At 39.9% G+C, this 17,597-nt stretch overlaps 1 protein-coding gene across 3 annotated transcripts in view; it reads right to left on the bottom strand.

Moving 5' to 3' along the window:
* asic4a (acid-sensing (proton-gated) ion channel family member 4a) overlaps positions 1–17,597 on the bottom strand; it is a 179,461-nt gene that overhangs the window by 70,592 nt on the left and 91,272 nt on the right. For 2 of the 3 annotated variants that reach the window (XM_056389976.1, XM_056389975.1), the window contains exon 1: positions 4,623–5,442. The exons of the other annotated variant lie outside the window; for it this stretch is intronic. In XM_056389976.1, coding sequence (XP_056245951.1) covers positions 4,623–5,198 — 576 coding nt within the window. In that variant the 5' untranslated portion in view covers positions 5,199–5,442. Of the gene's footprint in view, positions 1–4,622; positions 5,443–17,597 lie in introns of those variants that run through there. 3 annotated transcript variants of the gene reach the window in all.

Below are 17,597 nucleotides of genomic sequence, written 5' to 3' on the forward strand. Positions count from 1 at the left end.
AGGGAGGGGCACCCAGTCAGGAGTCATGATCAATCTTGCAAGCCAGCTCTCTCAATCTGTGATGAAACCTGTGTGTGTTTGTATGGAGAGACATGCTTGTGTGTGTGTGTGTGTGTGTGTGTGTGTGTGTGTGTGTGTGTGTGTGTGTGAAGCCACATTAACACTACCAACAGCTCGGTGTATGACTTGTCAGAAAGAGACGAATGTCTGTGTGAGTAAAAGACTCCCAGGGGTTAGAGGAGGGGGTTTAGCTGTACCACAACATCGGAAGCCTTTATCGTCGAGTTAAAAGCCATCCCTTAGCCACAGATTCTCCTCATCAAAACCAGCGCTCCAAACCGTGGCACAGTGAGAGGTTTTAAAACTGGCTCAGGGAGGGATAGAAAAGGTAAATCTTCACAAATATAAACTGTTTGCATATTGGTGTTATCCAGTGGCTGGTCACAGGTGGGTTTCATCTGATTAGACAGTGGTGATGCATATCGGGAGGAGCAGCCGACCAATTGCACTGTAATTCATCTTCCTCTGATACGCTGGAGGAGGAGGAGAAGCTGGGGAAAGAGTGGAGCGGGACGGAAGTGGGTTGTGAAAGCAACAGTCCTCCTTTAGCCTTCATTGTGAAGGCAAGATATGGGATCGGTTAGTTAACTTATTTCTTTTGCATTTTGCAAGATGGGTCAAAAGAAAAAACAGCGAGTATTTGTTTGTTTATGGGGCGTGGGGGGTTTAATAAGGCTCAGCACTGGTCTCTAGGGTTGGGTGTGTGGATCAGATATCAGACAGCATGCTAAGCTGCAGGGACACCCACAGCAGTGGAACTGTAGACGGCTAATTGACAGGCTGTTGGAGACGAAGCCAGTCCAGATAGCAAGTCACTTTCACGCTCCCACACTCCTTGCTCTCCACCAGGGGGAAGGCAGCTGGCTGGGTGAGGCGTGTGTGTTAGTGTGCGTGTGAGTGGGTGGGTGCAGTGTTAAGGGATGTGCAGGCTTTGACTCACTGGGGAACTGGATGTCACTCTCACACTCATCTGCACATGTACACCACATGCACGTGCGCACACACACACAAACACACGCACGCACGCACACACACACACACCGATATATATATAAAACTGCGTATGAAAGCATGTGCTGGGGAGTTCACAGGACTCATATTCAACAGCAGAGGTAGGGGCTGTATTTCTTGTTGTAACAGGGAAGACCGCACTCACTTCTTGCAGGTGCATCGGCTTGAAAACTACATCTTACACACCACAGCAGGACTGCGTAACGGACTGACTAATGGTGTGACCTTGCACCTTATGCCCTTGTGTATGCTTCAACATGCCAGCAAAATGTAAAACTTGTTTCCCAGTAGAACAGAGCTGCACTGGACATGTTATAGTTTTATGTAGATAGTTTTGGTGACTCATCTCTGTGTTATTGCAATATTTTTCCATTGCTCACCGATTATTTTTTTTACCTCATGAGCCACACAAGGACAATAGATTTATTGAGATCAACTCACAGTAATGTCTCTTTTGTGGTATGTCTTTTAGTATTGATTTACATTAATGTGGTTTTAGATTCCATCCCACCATGAAAGACAGGGAAGCAGTGTGATGATCATCTGTGGCTTATACTATTAAACATTCAATTATCTATAAAAACACACAATAGGCGCTTCAGTCAGTATAATGACAGACTGCAGGCGGAGAGCCCCTCTGTGTTGTCCCCGTTAACCCAGGTTTTTATAGATCACCTCACATGCCACCCTATAGCTGTTTAGTTATCTCCATGAATATATGCAAAAGGGATCTGTCCTTGCTGAGAGCAAAATCTGATAATGCAGCAGCAAACACAGCTGAGAGTTAGAGCAAACCAATTCAGAGCTCTGTTTAAAAAAAGCCAAAGGGCTCACTGCTCATCTCTGCGACAGCACCACACAATAGATGAACAATTATTCAGAGTTAGACTGGGAGAAAAATATTAATCTATTTATTCATGGCTTGTTGAATCAGCTTTATCTTCTGTGATTAATCCAAGTCAATAATGTAATCTTTAATTATAAAGAATGGCCTTATTACCTACGTCAAATAATCACGTCGGCCGACGATGCTGGAAAGAGGAAAACAAATTCACTGCTACGTGGTTATGTATTTTCCTGTCATAAATTAGAGCAGCCAGACAATTTTGTCTTGGCCTTGAGATGTGTATTTATTTAAGTCTTTTAAACAGTGAGTGAATATATAGAATGAATAAACTAATAACTTAAAATTGAAGTAAATGTGTATATATATATATTAATAGAGAGAGACATTTAGGTATTTAAAACACACATTTGAGACACAGTTTTCACTAAAACAACATCATTCAAATGCAACGATTAATTAAATTATAAGCAATTAATTAAGAGGAGAATACAGCACAACGCAAACCCGAGGTGTATTACAGAGAACATGGTCTGTTTACAGAAAATCTATAATGTGTATAATATCGCAATTATATTTCATCATGCAATTTTCCCAAGAGCCCCACATTCACATAGCTATTACCAAAATAAAACATCCGGAGCTCCCAGAATGATCAATCCAAAGAAAACACATTAGAAGAAGCCGATCCTGAAGGAGGGACCTATGAAAGGCAGAATAATGACCGATGTGTGCAGGAGACTTTTAGATGTGAGTGTATGTGGGTTTGTACATGCTTGCATGTGATTAATAGCACATCACCTCTGATAATGGCTTCCTTGCTGCAACAAATGATGTTCGATTTGGAGTTATAAAACACACACTTACATAAATACGAACAGAGGTGCGTGTAACTGAGTTTCATTTTTACTCCTGCCTGTTCCCACAACTCCCAGTTCTTCCTCCCTTTCTCTCTGTTCACTCCCAGTTGTGATCCCCACCAGGACTCAAAGTAAGTGATTTGTCATGCGTGGAGGCAGCAAGTAGCCTGTAACAAATCTAACTGACAGCCCCTGAAAATGCAGATCACATAGCCGACAGAGAAGAAACAGCAGCTTAGGGAACTTTCAACAGTGTCTTAATCTGTGATGAAGTCACCCCGTGTCCGGAGAGAGCCACGGGACGTTTCATTGACTGACACAGGACAGACATTTCCTGGATGTCAGAATTATCTGCTAATTAATGTACTCAGGGAGGACTGAGTGTCAAAGTGTCAGAGGACATTGCCGTCAAACGTGCTAGAAGCACATTATAAACTTTTAGAGCCATGTTGTTGCTTCAGACTGAATTTCGTCAAACTTTTCAGCTCCCCTGAGGAGCATGACATTTTTTTTTGCCTGATACAACTGAGAAAAATTTCATTCTCATGTCACAGGTAATTTTATGTCTCCATGTGAGAAGCTGCCTTAAAAACCAGCAAAGAAAAAATAAATACCTTGGCGCACAGTTAGAGAAACCAAACGAGAAGCAGTGAAGTGCCATTATTTCTTTGGTGTAATTTGGCACATCAGAGGTAATGTAGTGCCATCCTCATGAAAAGACAGAATCTTTAGGTCTCAGGAAGGTGAGCATATCAATGTTCAACATACCCTATTAAGACTTGACACCCGCACTTTATCATCACTAAAGCAATTGCATATTCCTATTCCTGCAAAAGAGATGGGGAAATCCATCTCCTGCAAGGACAGTGCCTTTAATAAATAGTGCACAGAACACAGGCACAAACTCTCCCTCTTTCACCTGACCCCCCCCCCTCTTTTTCTTTCACACACATGCACACGCTGACGCACACGTGCACACACACACACACGCGCGCGTGCGCGCGCACGCACACGCACACACACACACACACTTTCCCTCTCATGGAAATTGTTTCATTCCTTTTAGTCAATCTGGCTAATGCAAAAATCATGTATGTCTGTCTTTAAATATTTAATCTTAACAGCAGCAAGATTGAAATACAACGTAGAAGAAGCATTACTCCTTCCCTCCTGAAAGGTACAAGAGCTCAGAGAGAGAGAGAGAGAGAGAGAGAGAGAGAGAGAGAGAGAGAGAGAGAGAGAGGCAGCTGCTCTGCAATGTCAGAAAGAGAGAGGGGGAACGACAGGGAGAGATGGGAAAGAGAGGAACAAGAGACTCGGCTATTTTCGATGACAATTTTGTTGCCATGCACTCACAGCTACTGGAGTTGGAGGCAGCATTAAAGCACAGTTTGCCTTGGAAAAGTATACAACCACATACGACAGCTCTCTGTTTTTCTTCCGCGGGAGCAGCCTTTGTTCTTTGACATAATAGATTCTGGTACAAGCTGAAACACTCGGCTGGAGAGAAACACTGTTGCTGCTTAGAACTTAGTGAGAGGAGAAACAGCTCAATGACTGAGCCAAATCCATGAATCTTGCATGCAGAAATGTATCGTGGGAACCACATGGCCCCCAGAGAAGAGTACAAGCACAAAGAGAATTTCAATTCCTCTTGCCCTAAAATGTTCATTTTACTTTGGTAGTTTTGTATGAACAAGACAATCATTGTAAAGTTATGCACGTATAATTCCTCATATTGTTTAAAATGTGAAAAAAGTTTTGATGAAGCCAATAAATCATGATGATAGAATATAATATGATAAGAGTCAGGTGAAGGCAGAACTTTGAGAAACTTTTCCACTCACCACAGAGAAGTCCTCTACTGAGCAGTTCTGTCCACTGAAATTGCAGCTCATGAGCATCTCTTCTAACTGATGTCCTGTCCTGTTGAAGATGTCCTGCATGTCAGGGGCAGGATACATTAAATCTGTAGGTTTGTGCCCATCCCTGTTTTTGGGGGGCAGACCTGTCAAGTTAGCCAGGTGGTAGATGTCGGCATCGGTGAGCGCAGAGAAGCGAAAGCGGTTGATGTTGCAGATGGTCACAGCGGGGAAAACCATCTCGGGGGTCGCCTCCTCATTCAGGGCTGTGACATGAGGGTGCTCCAGGTAAGAGATGGCACACTTAGCTGCTTGGTACAGAAATAGCGCCAGTGAAGTCAAAAAGGCAAGTGCCCAGAGAGTCTGCCGGATGCCCAGGCGACCAGAGACAAAGATGTGGTTAATCCCATGAAGGGAGCAGGAGTTAGCAAACCCAGCCAAGTCCTTGGCCGGAGGCGTGCAGCTCTCCTCGATCAGGCTCTCCTTGTCCCCATCCTGCTTGCTTTTCTGCTTCTCATCCTCCTCTGCAAATTTGATTTTGCAAACAAATTCGATAGGCATGGGGGCAGCCAGGTCTGCGTTTTGGTTTTGTTTTTGATGGCAGCTATCAGCCCTGGATCACTTCCCTTCTACTTCCTTGGCTTTTGTCCTCTGAGCAGGAAACAACTCCACAAAGAAGAGAAAAAGACAGGAGAGAGTTTGTTGCTGCTGCTGCCGCCTGTGCTGTGACTGATAGTGCTGCTGCTGCTTCTGCCGCCACGGCTCCTAGTGACTAGAGCGCTGCTGCTGCTGTGCTGCTACTGCTCTGAACGCTTGTCTCACTACTTGATCAGCTCACACAGTCTCGCTTATCAGCAGTAATACAGCTGTCAAAAAAACCCACCCTTCCCCACTGCCTCAGACCCACAGATGAAAATGCAGCATTTTGAGTCGGGCTAAAATAGGCACAGGGTACTTAATAATTCATGAGAAGGTAACATTGTGATTATTTCCTCCTCACTGGCGCGAGTCACAAATTCCCCCGGTCATCCACATGCTTCCCGCAGACAGCCCCCCTCCTGCTTAATCCACTTGTTTGGACGGCGCTTTCACTTCTTGACCTGAATAAAGTTTGTGTCAAAGGTTGCTTTGCCAAATATCCGGTGTTTGATGTAAATCACACGGGGTCACTGCTTTTTAATGCCACCCCCAATAAGGTCTCAAGGGAATGCCTAATTGAAACAATAATGAGGAGTGCGAGAAGTGGAATTGAGCACGAGGCAACTCCTGGCAATCAATCTCGTCTTTGCAACAAAAAAGTAAAAGACTATTGATCGAGCCAACGTGTCCGTCAGAGTAAGAGAGGTAGCACAATGGTGTTCTCTTTTCAGGAACTAATGGTAGCATCACAAGACTCCTGCACGAATTTGAATTAGTGAATGCCTCCTGATCTGGACCCCAATGCTGCTAAAGATGTTGAAATAAAGTATTGATCTGCCTCGGTCTCTACCCTTTACAGTGTGTATCTTAGTGCTGTTAATGGCCCTTTTCCAAGTTGCCAAACAAAATTATGCAAATGTGAGGCAGAAAAGTGAGAGCCCTAATGCATGTTATTCCCCTTTAAATGGAATTAGTCATGCGGGTCACATCACAAGGGGCTGGGACCTCTAGAGAAAAGGCATATTTAAAAGTGAATTCAACCGCTCTAAACAAACGTGCCAACTCAAGTCCAAGAGAGATTCAGAAATGCGAAATTACTCAAAACTGCAGAGAGAATGAGGATACAAAAGAAATCTGCCTTTTCTGTTCCTCCAAAACATCTCTCTTCATGAAGCTGATGACTTGTGAAACATAATACTTTTGGCTGTAGACAAAGGGCAAGTTTTTGGTATAATCGAACAGTAAATGTTGTGAAACATAATGTAAAGACAAAAAAAATCCCCAACATTGCCATTTTTCTTTTTTGATTTTTTGCTATGGCAGTCCCTCAGACATCTACTTTTTATACTTTTTTAGAGCAGGGTTGTCTTTTGATGGTGCGTTCTCTTGATAGATAAACAGAGATATCTAGGATATTGCATTTACTTGATAGAAGTGAAGCGTCCATGGTTTAGCTATGCCTCTGGCAGACACAGAGGTCTGCAAACCACAGACTGTTTTATGTAGTCAGTCCCAGAGGATCCTGGTCTTATTTACAGTCTCACAGAGGGAATGAAAGCTCACAGTCCACGCCATGACTAAATACCAAATGTGAATAAAAAAACATGCAGGCACATCTGGCACATGAAAACCATTCAAAGAGTGGATGGCATTATATTTGTTTGTCAGAGCCAATTACACTCCAAACCTAGGGCCTGTGTTGTGTTTGATGCTCTAAAAATGAGATACAATGGATTAAATGTCCTGACCTTCAAGTTATTTTCGACACTGGAAATAACATTAGCAGGGGTTTTTGTATGGCCCCATTGTCACATCTAACATAACCATAAACTGCATAACTACCTTATACAGTTTTTGAGTGTTTTTTCTTCTTTTCAAATACAGAGCTCAGCTGTGAGTGAGAATGTTTTGAAAAATCTCAGACAAGGTTTAAAATTGCTCTTTTTGGTCTGCATATTGAGAAATAAAAGTAGTTCATAGAGCTGAAAAATACAGACAAATTATGTCCTCCCTGACAACACAGGCTGACGCTTATATCACCTCGCCCCAAAAGCTCCATCTATTGGACATCTCTCCGGTCATGAAGTGCAGTGTAACAATTTAAGATGTTTGCAGATATTTTCACATATAAAATTAACACAATTTAAGCTGTAATTGAATCATTAAGCAAAACACCTCAGGGTAGAGCTGAGCAAACAATGGAAACTATACAGAGCGAGAACAATACAAAGATATTTGGCAATAAACAGATAACTTTAAAAAAAGGAATATTTTACATTTAGTTTGACTGGAGTTGATAAAGTGTAAACTTTGTGGGAGGACTCACACTGTTCTGTTTCCAATTAAGGCAAAAGGCAAAGTGTTGTCCTTTTTAACCAAATATTTCCAGGTACCACAGTAAGTGCCACTAGTATTCAGCTCAGGATCTAAATCAGGCATGTGTTACCACTGCATCCACTGTCACAATCAATAATGGATTCATAAGTAACAGCTCTGTTTGACATACAGTTCCCAAAATCAACAAAACAGCATCACACCATAACTCTCTCAGACCTCCCTCTTTCTGTCATTCATGCACACTCTCTATACCGTCAGGCTGGTCAGAAGGCAGACAACTTACAACTCTGGTTTTAACATCAGTCAAGATTATGAAAAATGCCTCATACCCCTCTGAATATAACAATATACTGTTCCTGTAGTGGAAATAGGAAATAAGCTATGATTCCAGTCTCTCACCAACAGGTTTGTGTTTTCAACGGGGCTAGAATACAGTATATAGTGCATGTTGAAATACTGATCAAAATATAAGATTTTATTTACCCTTGTTTGTAAGCAAAAAGAAATTTATGGCAGTGAAAAAAAAAGGAAAAGGCAAAACTTTTCTGAGGAAGATGAGTGTGTTTGCTTTGGTGTACATGTATATCAGCCTAAAAATCCCTGATCAAGTAGCTCTTACTGTGAGGCCAGTTTCTTAAGGGTAGCAGGCGATCTTTGTTTAACAGCATTCATTGTAGCCACACCGTAATTTGAACCCCTCCTTCTACCTTCAAGAGGCAGCTGACAGCTGAACTACAGCATCAGCCAGGAAGCCGGCTTCACACAAGCCTACAATTTCCTGAAGAGAAGACGAATTATCCAAACATCACATACTTGTGTGAGCTGGATAATCTTGCGTTGTCAGGAAAGTTGCAGGAAAAACATGAAAATGACAGGGTTAGTTCAGACTGTGACTCTAGCAACAACTATTACTTTTAGATTTTTAGATGCTTTGAAAGCAGAACAGCAGAAGTATCTAAACATGACGATGATATATGAAATGTGTTCACAGTGTTTAAATTAAAAGAGAAACTCTGATTCAAAAGAGGGAAAGTGTAGACAGATACAGCCTTCAGTTTCTATGGCAATGAATCACAGTCTGACATTGCTCTCCACATCTATCAATTAAGGGTCAGAGCTGTATTTCCTGTGGGATTCATTTTTGCATTTTGAGAGAAAGGAGGCTTGTGGCAACATTTTGATGTATGTTGTGAAAACTGTGAGAGTAAGAACAATTTCCATTTTACTAGTCTTAAATCAAACAGCGCCTGACTCTGAACTCTGGACTCTGTGAACACAACAAGAGTCAAACAGTATTTTTTAAAGACCCAAAGTCTAAAGACTTGCTAGCAGCCCCTGGAGACAACAATGACCATTAAAGGTGCACTATGCATTCCAGCATGACGTCACTTCTGTTGACATTTGAAGTAAATATATATGTGCACGCACACTAACCCCCACCCCCTCCCCCAACCATCTTGTCAGTGATCGGCTGGAACGTGGTTTGTTATGTTTCGGGGCACAGCCTGTGCCCCTAGTGTTTGTTTGTCATTTGTGACGCCTGTTTTTTTGATCAAGGGGAGATGCATATGATTTGAGACAAATATAAAATCGCGCTTAAACCATGCAGGAATGCATAGTGCACCTTTAAATCCATAAATGAGTCTTTAAGATCACATGTATATATCTCATCCCATGAATGAGTCCTTTATATAAATGTTAACATTTAAACATTTTTTCTTGGGCAAACGTACAAAAGCATAATAGTCCATGAATGTTTGAGTAAATTCTGCTGATTTTTTATTGTCATGCTTTTAAGCATCTACCCAGGATTTCTTAATTCTTCTGTTGGATTGTTTTCCTAACAGGATTTTCTTAACTTTTTCTTTTCTTCACTGGGATTCAAATCTTTAATTTTTTGTATTCAAAGAACCAGACTATAGACCTCTAATGGGGTTTAAAAGGGTCACATGATTTTGTGATAAAAGGCAAAATAAATGAAGAAATTACAGTGCATTCAGAAAGTATTCAGACCCCCCCTTCCACTTTTTGTTACGTTTTTTGTTACGTTTTTTTACTCTACACTCCCAAATGACAAAGCGAAAACAGAATTTTTGAAATGTTTTATTAAAAAGCAAAAACTGAAATAACCCATTGACATAAGTATTCTAACCCTTTACTCAGTACTTAGTTGAAGCACCTTTGGCAGTGATTACAGACTCTAGTCTTCTTGCGTATGACGCAACAAGCTTTGCACACCTGGATTTGGGGATTTTCTGCCATTCTTCTCGGCAGATCCTCTCAATCTCTGCCAGGTTGGATGGGGAAAATGGAAAAATTAATTTAAACAATTTTAGCATGAGGCTGCAACATAACAAAATGTGAAGTGAAGGGGTCTGAATACTTTCTGAATGCACTGTGATTTAGCATTAAATGTCATCCTTGACCTTGGAAACAGTAGTATGCGACTGGATATGTTCAGTTCACCGTTCACCAAACAGCACGTTCACACTCTTTTAGCTTGTTCATGCACAACACTGGTGTTAGACATGTAGAAAAATGACAGAAACTGCAGGTCTTAAGTGAATCATTGAGACAGTTCTCTTGTAATAAAACTTTTGTTTCTATCTTTAATCATCTTTAAAATGTATGTACTTCTGCAGGCAGTTTTGTACAGATACTGAATTGTCAAATACACTATTACACACGGACACACAGACAAAACAGAACAGCGATATCACATTGGCAGCTTTAATTGCACATATTATGTAGTGATGATCTACTGATTATGCTGCAATCACAGTGTTGCTCTGTGTTGTCTCTTGATGATAAATTACTGGACAACATGTGGACAGGAGGGTCAAGATTTACTTGACCATTCAAAAAGCTGCTTGTAATGATGTTTTAAATCATCAGATGGCTGAACACTGTATTTCTTACTTTGAATGTAAATCACAAATTAAGTGGCAACTGTCAATTATCAATCAATTGATTAATTTCTATCGATTGGTTTGGATCTATTTTTTGCCAATGCCCTGACAGGAAAATGCCAATCACAATTTAAACTTTGAAGACACAGTGAAATTGGTATTTTGTATTTTAGGGCTATGCTGTATCTTTGCCTCAATCTTTTTATGATAGAGCTGAGTGAAAAATATAATGCTAGCTATGCACTGGGATTCAATTCCCAAGGTGCAGCCACAAGATAGGCTATGCCTGTACGGTGAAAGATTTGACGTACACTTCCCATAGATCTTGTACACGAGCAGCTCAACTTTTTGACTTGCATGTGTGTCATTTCTATCTGACAGGTATTAATTTGTTGATAACAAATAATGAAGACTCAATGCAACAGAGGCTGCTGCTGCCTCAGCAGTAACACAGGCAGGTATCTGTGGTCAACAGAGAACCTGACTCTGCGGAGCCGGCAGGGGAAATGTCAAATTTGCATAAGAGACACAAAATATTGTATTTCTTGTTTTTCTCGATGTTTCATATTTGAAGGTGTGGAATTGTAGAGGCTGCAGACAGTGGGCTGATATTTACTATTTTTTTCTTTGAGCAAACATGAGAGATCTCAGCTCAGTGAGAGGACAATTTTGATTGAACTGTTACAATTTAATGAGGAAATGTATTGAAGGGTACTCAAGATAATTAAGTTACTAATGTCTGTGTTCACAAAGCCTCTCATTCTAGTGTTATGTTATTTCTGCAGCCCCATCTGATATCTGGTTCTGCCCACTTTACCTGTTATTTTACCTTTGGGCTTAAAAACCTCTGTTTAAACTACATCCTCTGCATACACAGCTTCTTCCATCACTAAAATTGATGTAATATTTTCATTAAAATCAACATCATAGCTTTTGTTTGGATGTACCTGCTGAGTATATTTCATGGGTTGGGCACATTGACGTCTATCCAGTATAATTATGTTGTGATGGAAAATTCTTCAGTTTCTTGCTACAAGCAAAATATTTTTCTCTTCTACGCAGAACTGTACGTACATTATGTTGTGACATAAAAAAGCCATGATAAAGAGCACTACATGCAAAAACCTATCTTCATCACCATGTAAGCAGGAAAGTGAATCACCAGAGGGTGACATCCATGCCTCCATTTATATTATCAGGCTGGTCTGATCTGCACGAATGATATGGTAGCACCACACCGACATTCCTACCTCCCTGCCACTCCCCTCACTGGACTGTTTGATGATCATGTCTGGTCCATGCAAAAACCACAAAAAGGTCAGACACTCAGTGATGATGAAAGCCCTTCTCACTGCAAAACTGCGCAGTCACATTACAAAGGATCATATATTGGCAGGTTGACAAGTCACAGTAATGTCACGGACAGTTCAAGCAAGTCACGCTACTGTATTGGTCCTGTTATATGAGACTGTTTCCTTTTTCTCCAAGCTTGTTACGGTTTGTCATCGCAAACTGAACATGGTCCCCAAAATTCAAATAGAGCTGCCAAAATACTCAGTCTCCCCACACTTTTTTTTAAAACTCGCCTCCTGTGCCCCACCACAGACAGCATTTACAGTTCACACTGTTAGAGACTATGACCACCTGCTCTGCTGCTGCTTTACTATCCTTCCCTCCAGCTGAAAATACAGGACAATCAGGCAGTGGAGGACCTGCTTCAGCAAAAGCTTTGTCCCCTCTCCTTTACATGCACCACACAGCACTGTCCTTTGTACGATCAATGTTCATTACTAAAATCACTCAACTACCTATATCAAGGTACTGTATGTCTGTTGTATTGTCTACTGTTGGTGTGCACATGGTATTAGTGTGTACGGTGTGTATATATGTGGTCTGTGTACTGCTGGAACTTATCTATGTATGTATTAATACACTGCAATAATTGGAAGTAGTTTGTGTGGAAATAAAATTTGCCCTTCATTACAAATGAATATTGAATGTTTTCAATAAAATTAACATCTAAATTATAAAACATGACCATGACAGGCACAAAGTTGCTTCATTTTGCAAACAGCACATCCGTAAACAGATGCTCTTATTTATATATATATATTTATATAAATAAGAGCATATAATGAATCTGTCAATTTACTGTTTCAAAGGAAAAGAGAATTAATACAGAACATATTATTCTAAGATTATGTTCATCTGTGAACAAAACAATTTCAAACATTTTTAGTCTGAGTATGAAAAAATAAGGCATAAAACATGCTGCTCAGTTTACACAAACCAAATATGATTATATGCGTAATATGAAAATTATTTTACCTGCAAATTGCACGTTACTTGGTATTTAATAGGTTTTTACAAAAAACAAACAACCAAAAAAAACATGGGTTCAGATGTGTTCTCCAATGGTCATAACTGTGTTCGCAAGAGAAGAAAACCATAGAGGGTTGTTGTTATTGTTGTTGTGGTAGCAACTGCAGCTGGTTGATCAGGCACCTGCACAGTGGGACATGGGGGAATAGAATGAACCTCTCATTCATTACACTTTCCCAGTAATGCCAAATTCATGTCATATGGAATGGATGGTAGATAAAGTGCAAACTACAGGGGGGCCCCAAATAACACCTATGACCTCCCATCTAATTATTGTCTATACATCTATATTTGTAAAAATAAGAATTTTAATGTTTTATAGCTAAAATACTGGAAGGTGAAAAGGAACAGTCAGCTGATGTAGCATTTACTGGTGCTGTTAGCATGGATACTGGGTCCGGCCGTAATTCTGCAGACTATACTGTTAATGAGCCGTGCAGGTCTGCGCCACCTCTCCATATTTAAAAAACATCATGTATGTCTAATGGACAAAAGTTCTTAAAAAGTTCACATTTCTGGAAACAAAACAATAAAACATGGAGTTTGGAGATCTGCTGATAGGCTATAAGAGATCTCATTAAATAAAAAAATAAATAAAAAAGTCAGTTTACAGTTAAATCCCAATGTCTTTTTAAATAAATGTGTTACTTGTTAGTTACCAATGTATATGTTATTTAGAATTACATATAACTTTTGCTCTATGTAACCTTTAAGAAGAGGATTAGTTAGTTTCAGATTTTTGTCCTGTGAATTTCTCTTAAGAAATAGTACAATAGGAGGGTGAAACTAGGAAGATAAGCAGATTTGTATCTTGCCAATATTTACAATGAGCAGCATGTCCAAAGCAGATGAAGCACAACAACTAACCAATTAGACTTTAAAGGTTGAAGGGAAAAAGTAAGTAGAATGAAATTAATCAGGCCCTAAATCAAGCTTGTAATGTTTATATCAAATGATAAGGCCTGGTGAAACGATAAAAGTGCCACACAGAGTCTAAATGTCTGTTTATTCGTGATTTTGAATTAGACTGATTCTACTGTGAAACTGCAAAGGGGAATTTGGAGGGATTCACTCACCACTTCATTGCAAATTCAGAACACTTGAGTTTTACTGTAGCTTTCATCTGTATGAAAATACTAAAATGACTGGTGTAGCTTGCTAGGTAACCTATCAGCATGCATTAATGCTGAGATTGGACATGGTGTGGTTCAGTAGCTTAGTTCAGCCTTTGCGTAGCCGTATGTTGTAATAGTAGATGAAAGTCAGAGGTTCCACTGCCTAATGAGAGCTCTCATTATTAAGGTTGTACTATCTTCTGAAGGTCCATATGGGTACTCATTTTTCTGTATGTAAGAACACACTGCCCAAAGCGAAGAGAAAAAAAATAGGAAGCTTGTGCAGTGGACTGAGGAATTGCCAGGAATTGCAGGGTTCAGTGATTTTTTTTATAGCCCTGAGGATCACTTCTCTTCAAGTCCACACACAGAATGCTACGCTACGCAGCAGTGCAACATATTACACATACACACCCTCAATATTTATATGAGAAACAGAGAAAGAAGTTAAACAATGAACATGACCACTGTGTCCTTTGCTGGAGGTGAAAGAATTGTGTGTGTGCCATAACTTCTGCAGATGTGTCAGAACAGGAAGAGGCCATTGAATTTGGCATTAACTTTTTTGTTTCTGTCAGCAGATGAATGTGAATGATTTCTCCTGAATGATTAGAGACTACTCACACAATAACAAAAGAAATGGAAGTAAATGTAAAATTATTGATCCCAAATGCTGAAACAGTAAAAGTTAGCTGTTGACAAAGGGCGCCCAAGAATCGGCTTGCAAAATAGCAGGGATCTGCCTTTATAGCTGAAGGTCACAGCAGCAAAGCAGGTAACCGAGGCCAGCCTTTGCTTCCTCCTTCTAAAGTGCATTTTTTAGCTCTCTAAACTGACCCCTGCATGAAAAATGAAAGAAAACCTCTCTTTCCCATAAGCAAGTGGAACAAAAGCTAAATGTCACCAGTTGAATCTTTCCTGACCAAAAAACCATTCATGTGAAACATCTACAATGTATGTAGTCTATAGTAAATAATAAATGAGTTTGCTTTCTAACAGACTCTTGATAAAAAAAGAAAAGAAAAAAAAACACTCACTCCTCTTTTCAGAGTTCATGGTGTCAGGTTTTCTGAGCAGGCTGCGGTAGGATGATGACTTATTGTCAAGAGAGGAGAACAGTTGCTTTAACTATTTTAGACTGAGTCGGCTGAAGCTGGGAACAAACCTGAAGACTATTAGAAACCTACAGAATGACAGCATACAGATTTTTTTTGCCTTGTAGAAAGATAGCAGGCTGTGAATGAAGGCTAACATTGGCATACTTTGTTTTGCCATGCTGTTTGCAGATGGATAAACTATGGTTCATCAAGAAATAATTGCAGTTGTTTTTACATTTCTGTTTGTGTCAATAAAGAAAGAAATGAAATACATGCTGAATAATGAGCTGTAGAATTGCTTGTAGACATATTTTAGCAATAGCTAGGCTAGCTGTTTCCCCTTGCTTCCAATCGTTGTGTTAAGTTAAGCTAATGCATCCTCTCTGTACTCTCTCTTTGTTCTTAATGCGTGTATATCCCAAAATAATTAACTATTACCTCATTGAAACTCTGCAAGAGCATAGCAAATGTTGGCTGGGCTTGAATGGATTTTATTTTTTGGTACCTTTCCACACCACACTTCCTTTTGCTGATATTTTTGCTCATTTTACATATGATAATTTCTCCAGAGAATACTTATACTAATACTAATACTAAACGTTATTGTCTGAAGACAATGTGACAGGGGGAAACCGAAATATGCAATTATTTGTCATCTGCATCTTTTTAGACATATTAGCTATGTCATGTCACTCTGTTTCACGTCAAGTAATGGATTGCAGAACTGTCTAGTAATTACAGTTCTTTGTACAGGAGCTTGTGATCATAGTGACTGAAAAGACGAGACTATATACTTATCGTGATCTAACTGTTAGCATCTGATATCTTGATGCTAAGCTTTGGATCTCATCACTGGACAGATGCTGACTTGTTATTCTGCTCACAGCTTGTCAGCACAGGACAGATGGGATGGGGGGACAGGATGGGAAGCCTGGGAGGGACCCATTAACTGCACCAACAACATGCCACACGCATCATGGGCCTGACCCATCCTTGACTCTGTCGGAAGCTCACCTGCCCTCCAGTCCCCAGAACAACAGGGCGCGCTCCCCTGCCAGCTGTGTCGAACAGCCTGCGCCACTGGCCCGCTGAAGCCTGAACAAATTCAACGTTCGCCACTGGGAGACTTCTCGTTGATTAGGCCTGTGACATTTTATAAACTATGGCATAAATAACTGTTGTTGGGAAAAATTATCAGGCGACTGCAGGGAAAATAGTCTCAGAGAGTGCAAAGGAAAAGCAATCACAGATTTGGGTACTCACATCTTTGTTGGAAATAGACAACATAATAGCTTTGCAAGCTATTTAAGATAAGATAATTTAACTCTCTTTTTAAGGAGGCCTTTTTAACATCCAGCCAGGGACAACAAGAGAATTGTCAGTTTTCTAATTTACAGTTCTTTTTTTCTGTGGGTCGATTATCCCTGTAAAATAAATTAACTAACTAAAATAAGAAGAATAATACTTACAAATCATTACTTAAACTTGAGGCATTGATTTACAAATTAGACGCACTGTTAGCAAAAGATTTAAACAAGGATCTTAATCTTGTTTATATTTCAAAATAATCTTCATACCTCACTTATGGAGGTCCCTGCTCAGAGACAGGTCTCTTGTATATAGTTAAAAGCATAAAGCATTTTAGTATTGTACTTACATAAAGTTGTGGGACTCACAAAAAAGATTTAAAAAAAGAATGATCAAATTGAAGTAGATAATGCAGAGATGCCCTAACTTTTAATCTAGAGCATGGGGAAAAAAACAGTCCACATTTCTCATTATGCAACTCAAAAGTTTGGAAAATATTGGAAGGGGCTGAGTGGTAGTACTGCTCATGATTAAGTATACTGCATGTGTAAAAATTGAAGGGGCCAATCTTTATTTCAACCATTGATAGAAGTACGGTCTCAATGTAAATCTGACGTGTATAAAGAGTGTGTTTACTGTAGTGTGCAGGGTTACAGGGTGTCCTGGTACACTGATGAAGGTCAAAGGCTAAAATGTTTACACTTGTGTCAGCTGCTCATTAAGTTGAGCCTTTGGTATCATATGCTTGGCTTGTTTTGTTTTTTTTTCTTTTTTGGAGTGTGAACCTGAAAGCATTTACTGTCGGCTGTGCAGAACAGTCTGCTTCCCTGCCCTGCTGATGCCTGAACAGATTCTCTCCTCTCCACTGGGAGACAGTTTGACTGTGATTTTATGTTCATTAGGTTTGTGAGATTTTGTAAACAAATGGCATAAGTGCAGTATGCGCATGTAGTGAGTTTGTCTGATGCATTAGAAATCAGTTTTTCCAACTGATGAATACTAAAACATTATTTTGAGAGGCAAGATTGTCTTGGTTTGGTTAAGTCTTGTTTTGAGAAATGGAAAACTGCTTATTTGCTCTAAATTTTTCCATCCACAGAATGTAAATCATGTTTCTGTTAGTAAAATGGGAAACAGAAAGGAAAAATCAGTAATCTACTGAAAACCTAATAA

Source organism: Seriola aureovittata, chromosome 11 (assembly GCF_021018895.1).
Source record: "Seriola aureovittata isolate HTS-2021-v1 ecotype China chromosome 11, ASM2101889v1, whole genome shotgun sequence".
Lineage (NCBI taxonomy): Eukaryota > Metazoa > Chordata > Actinopteri > Carangiformes > Carangidae > Seriola > Seriola aureovittata.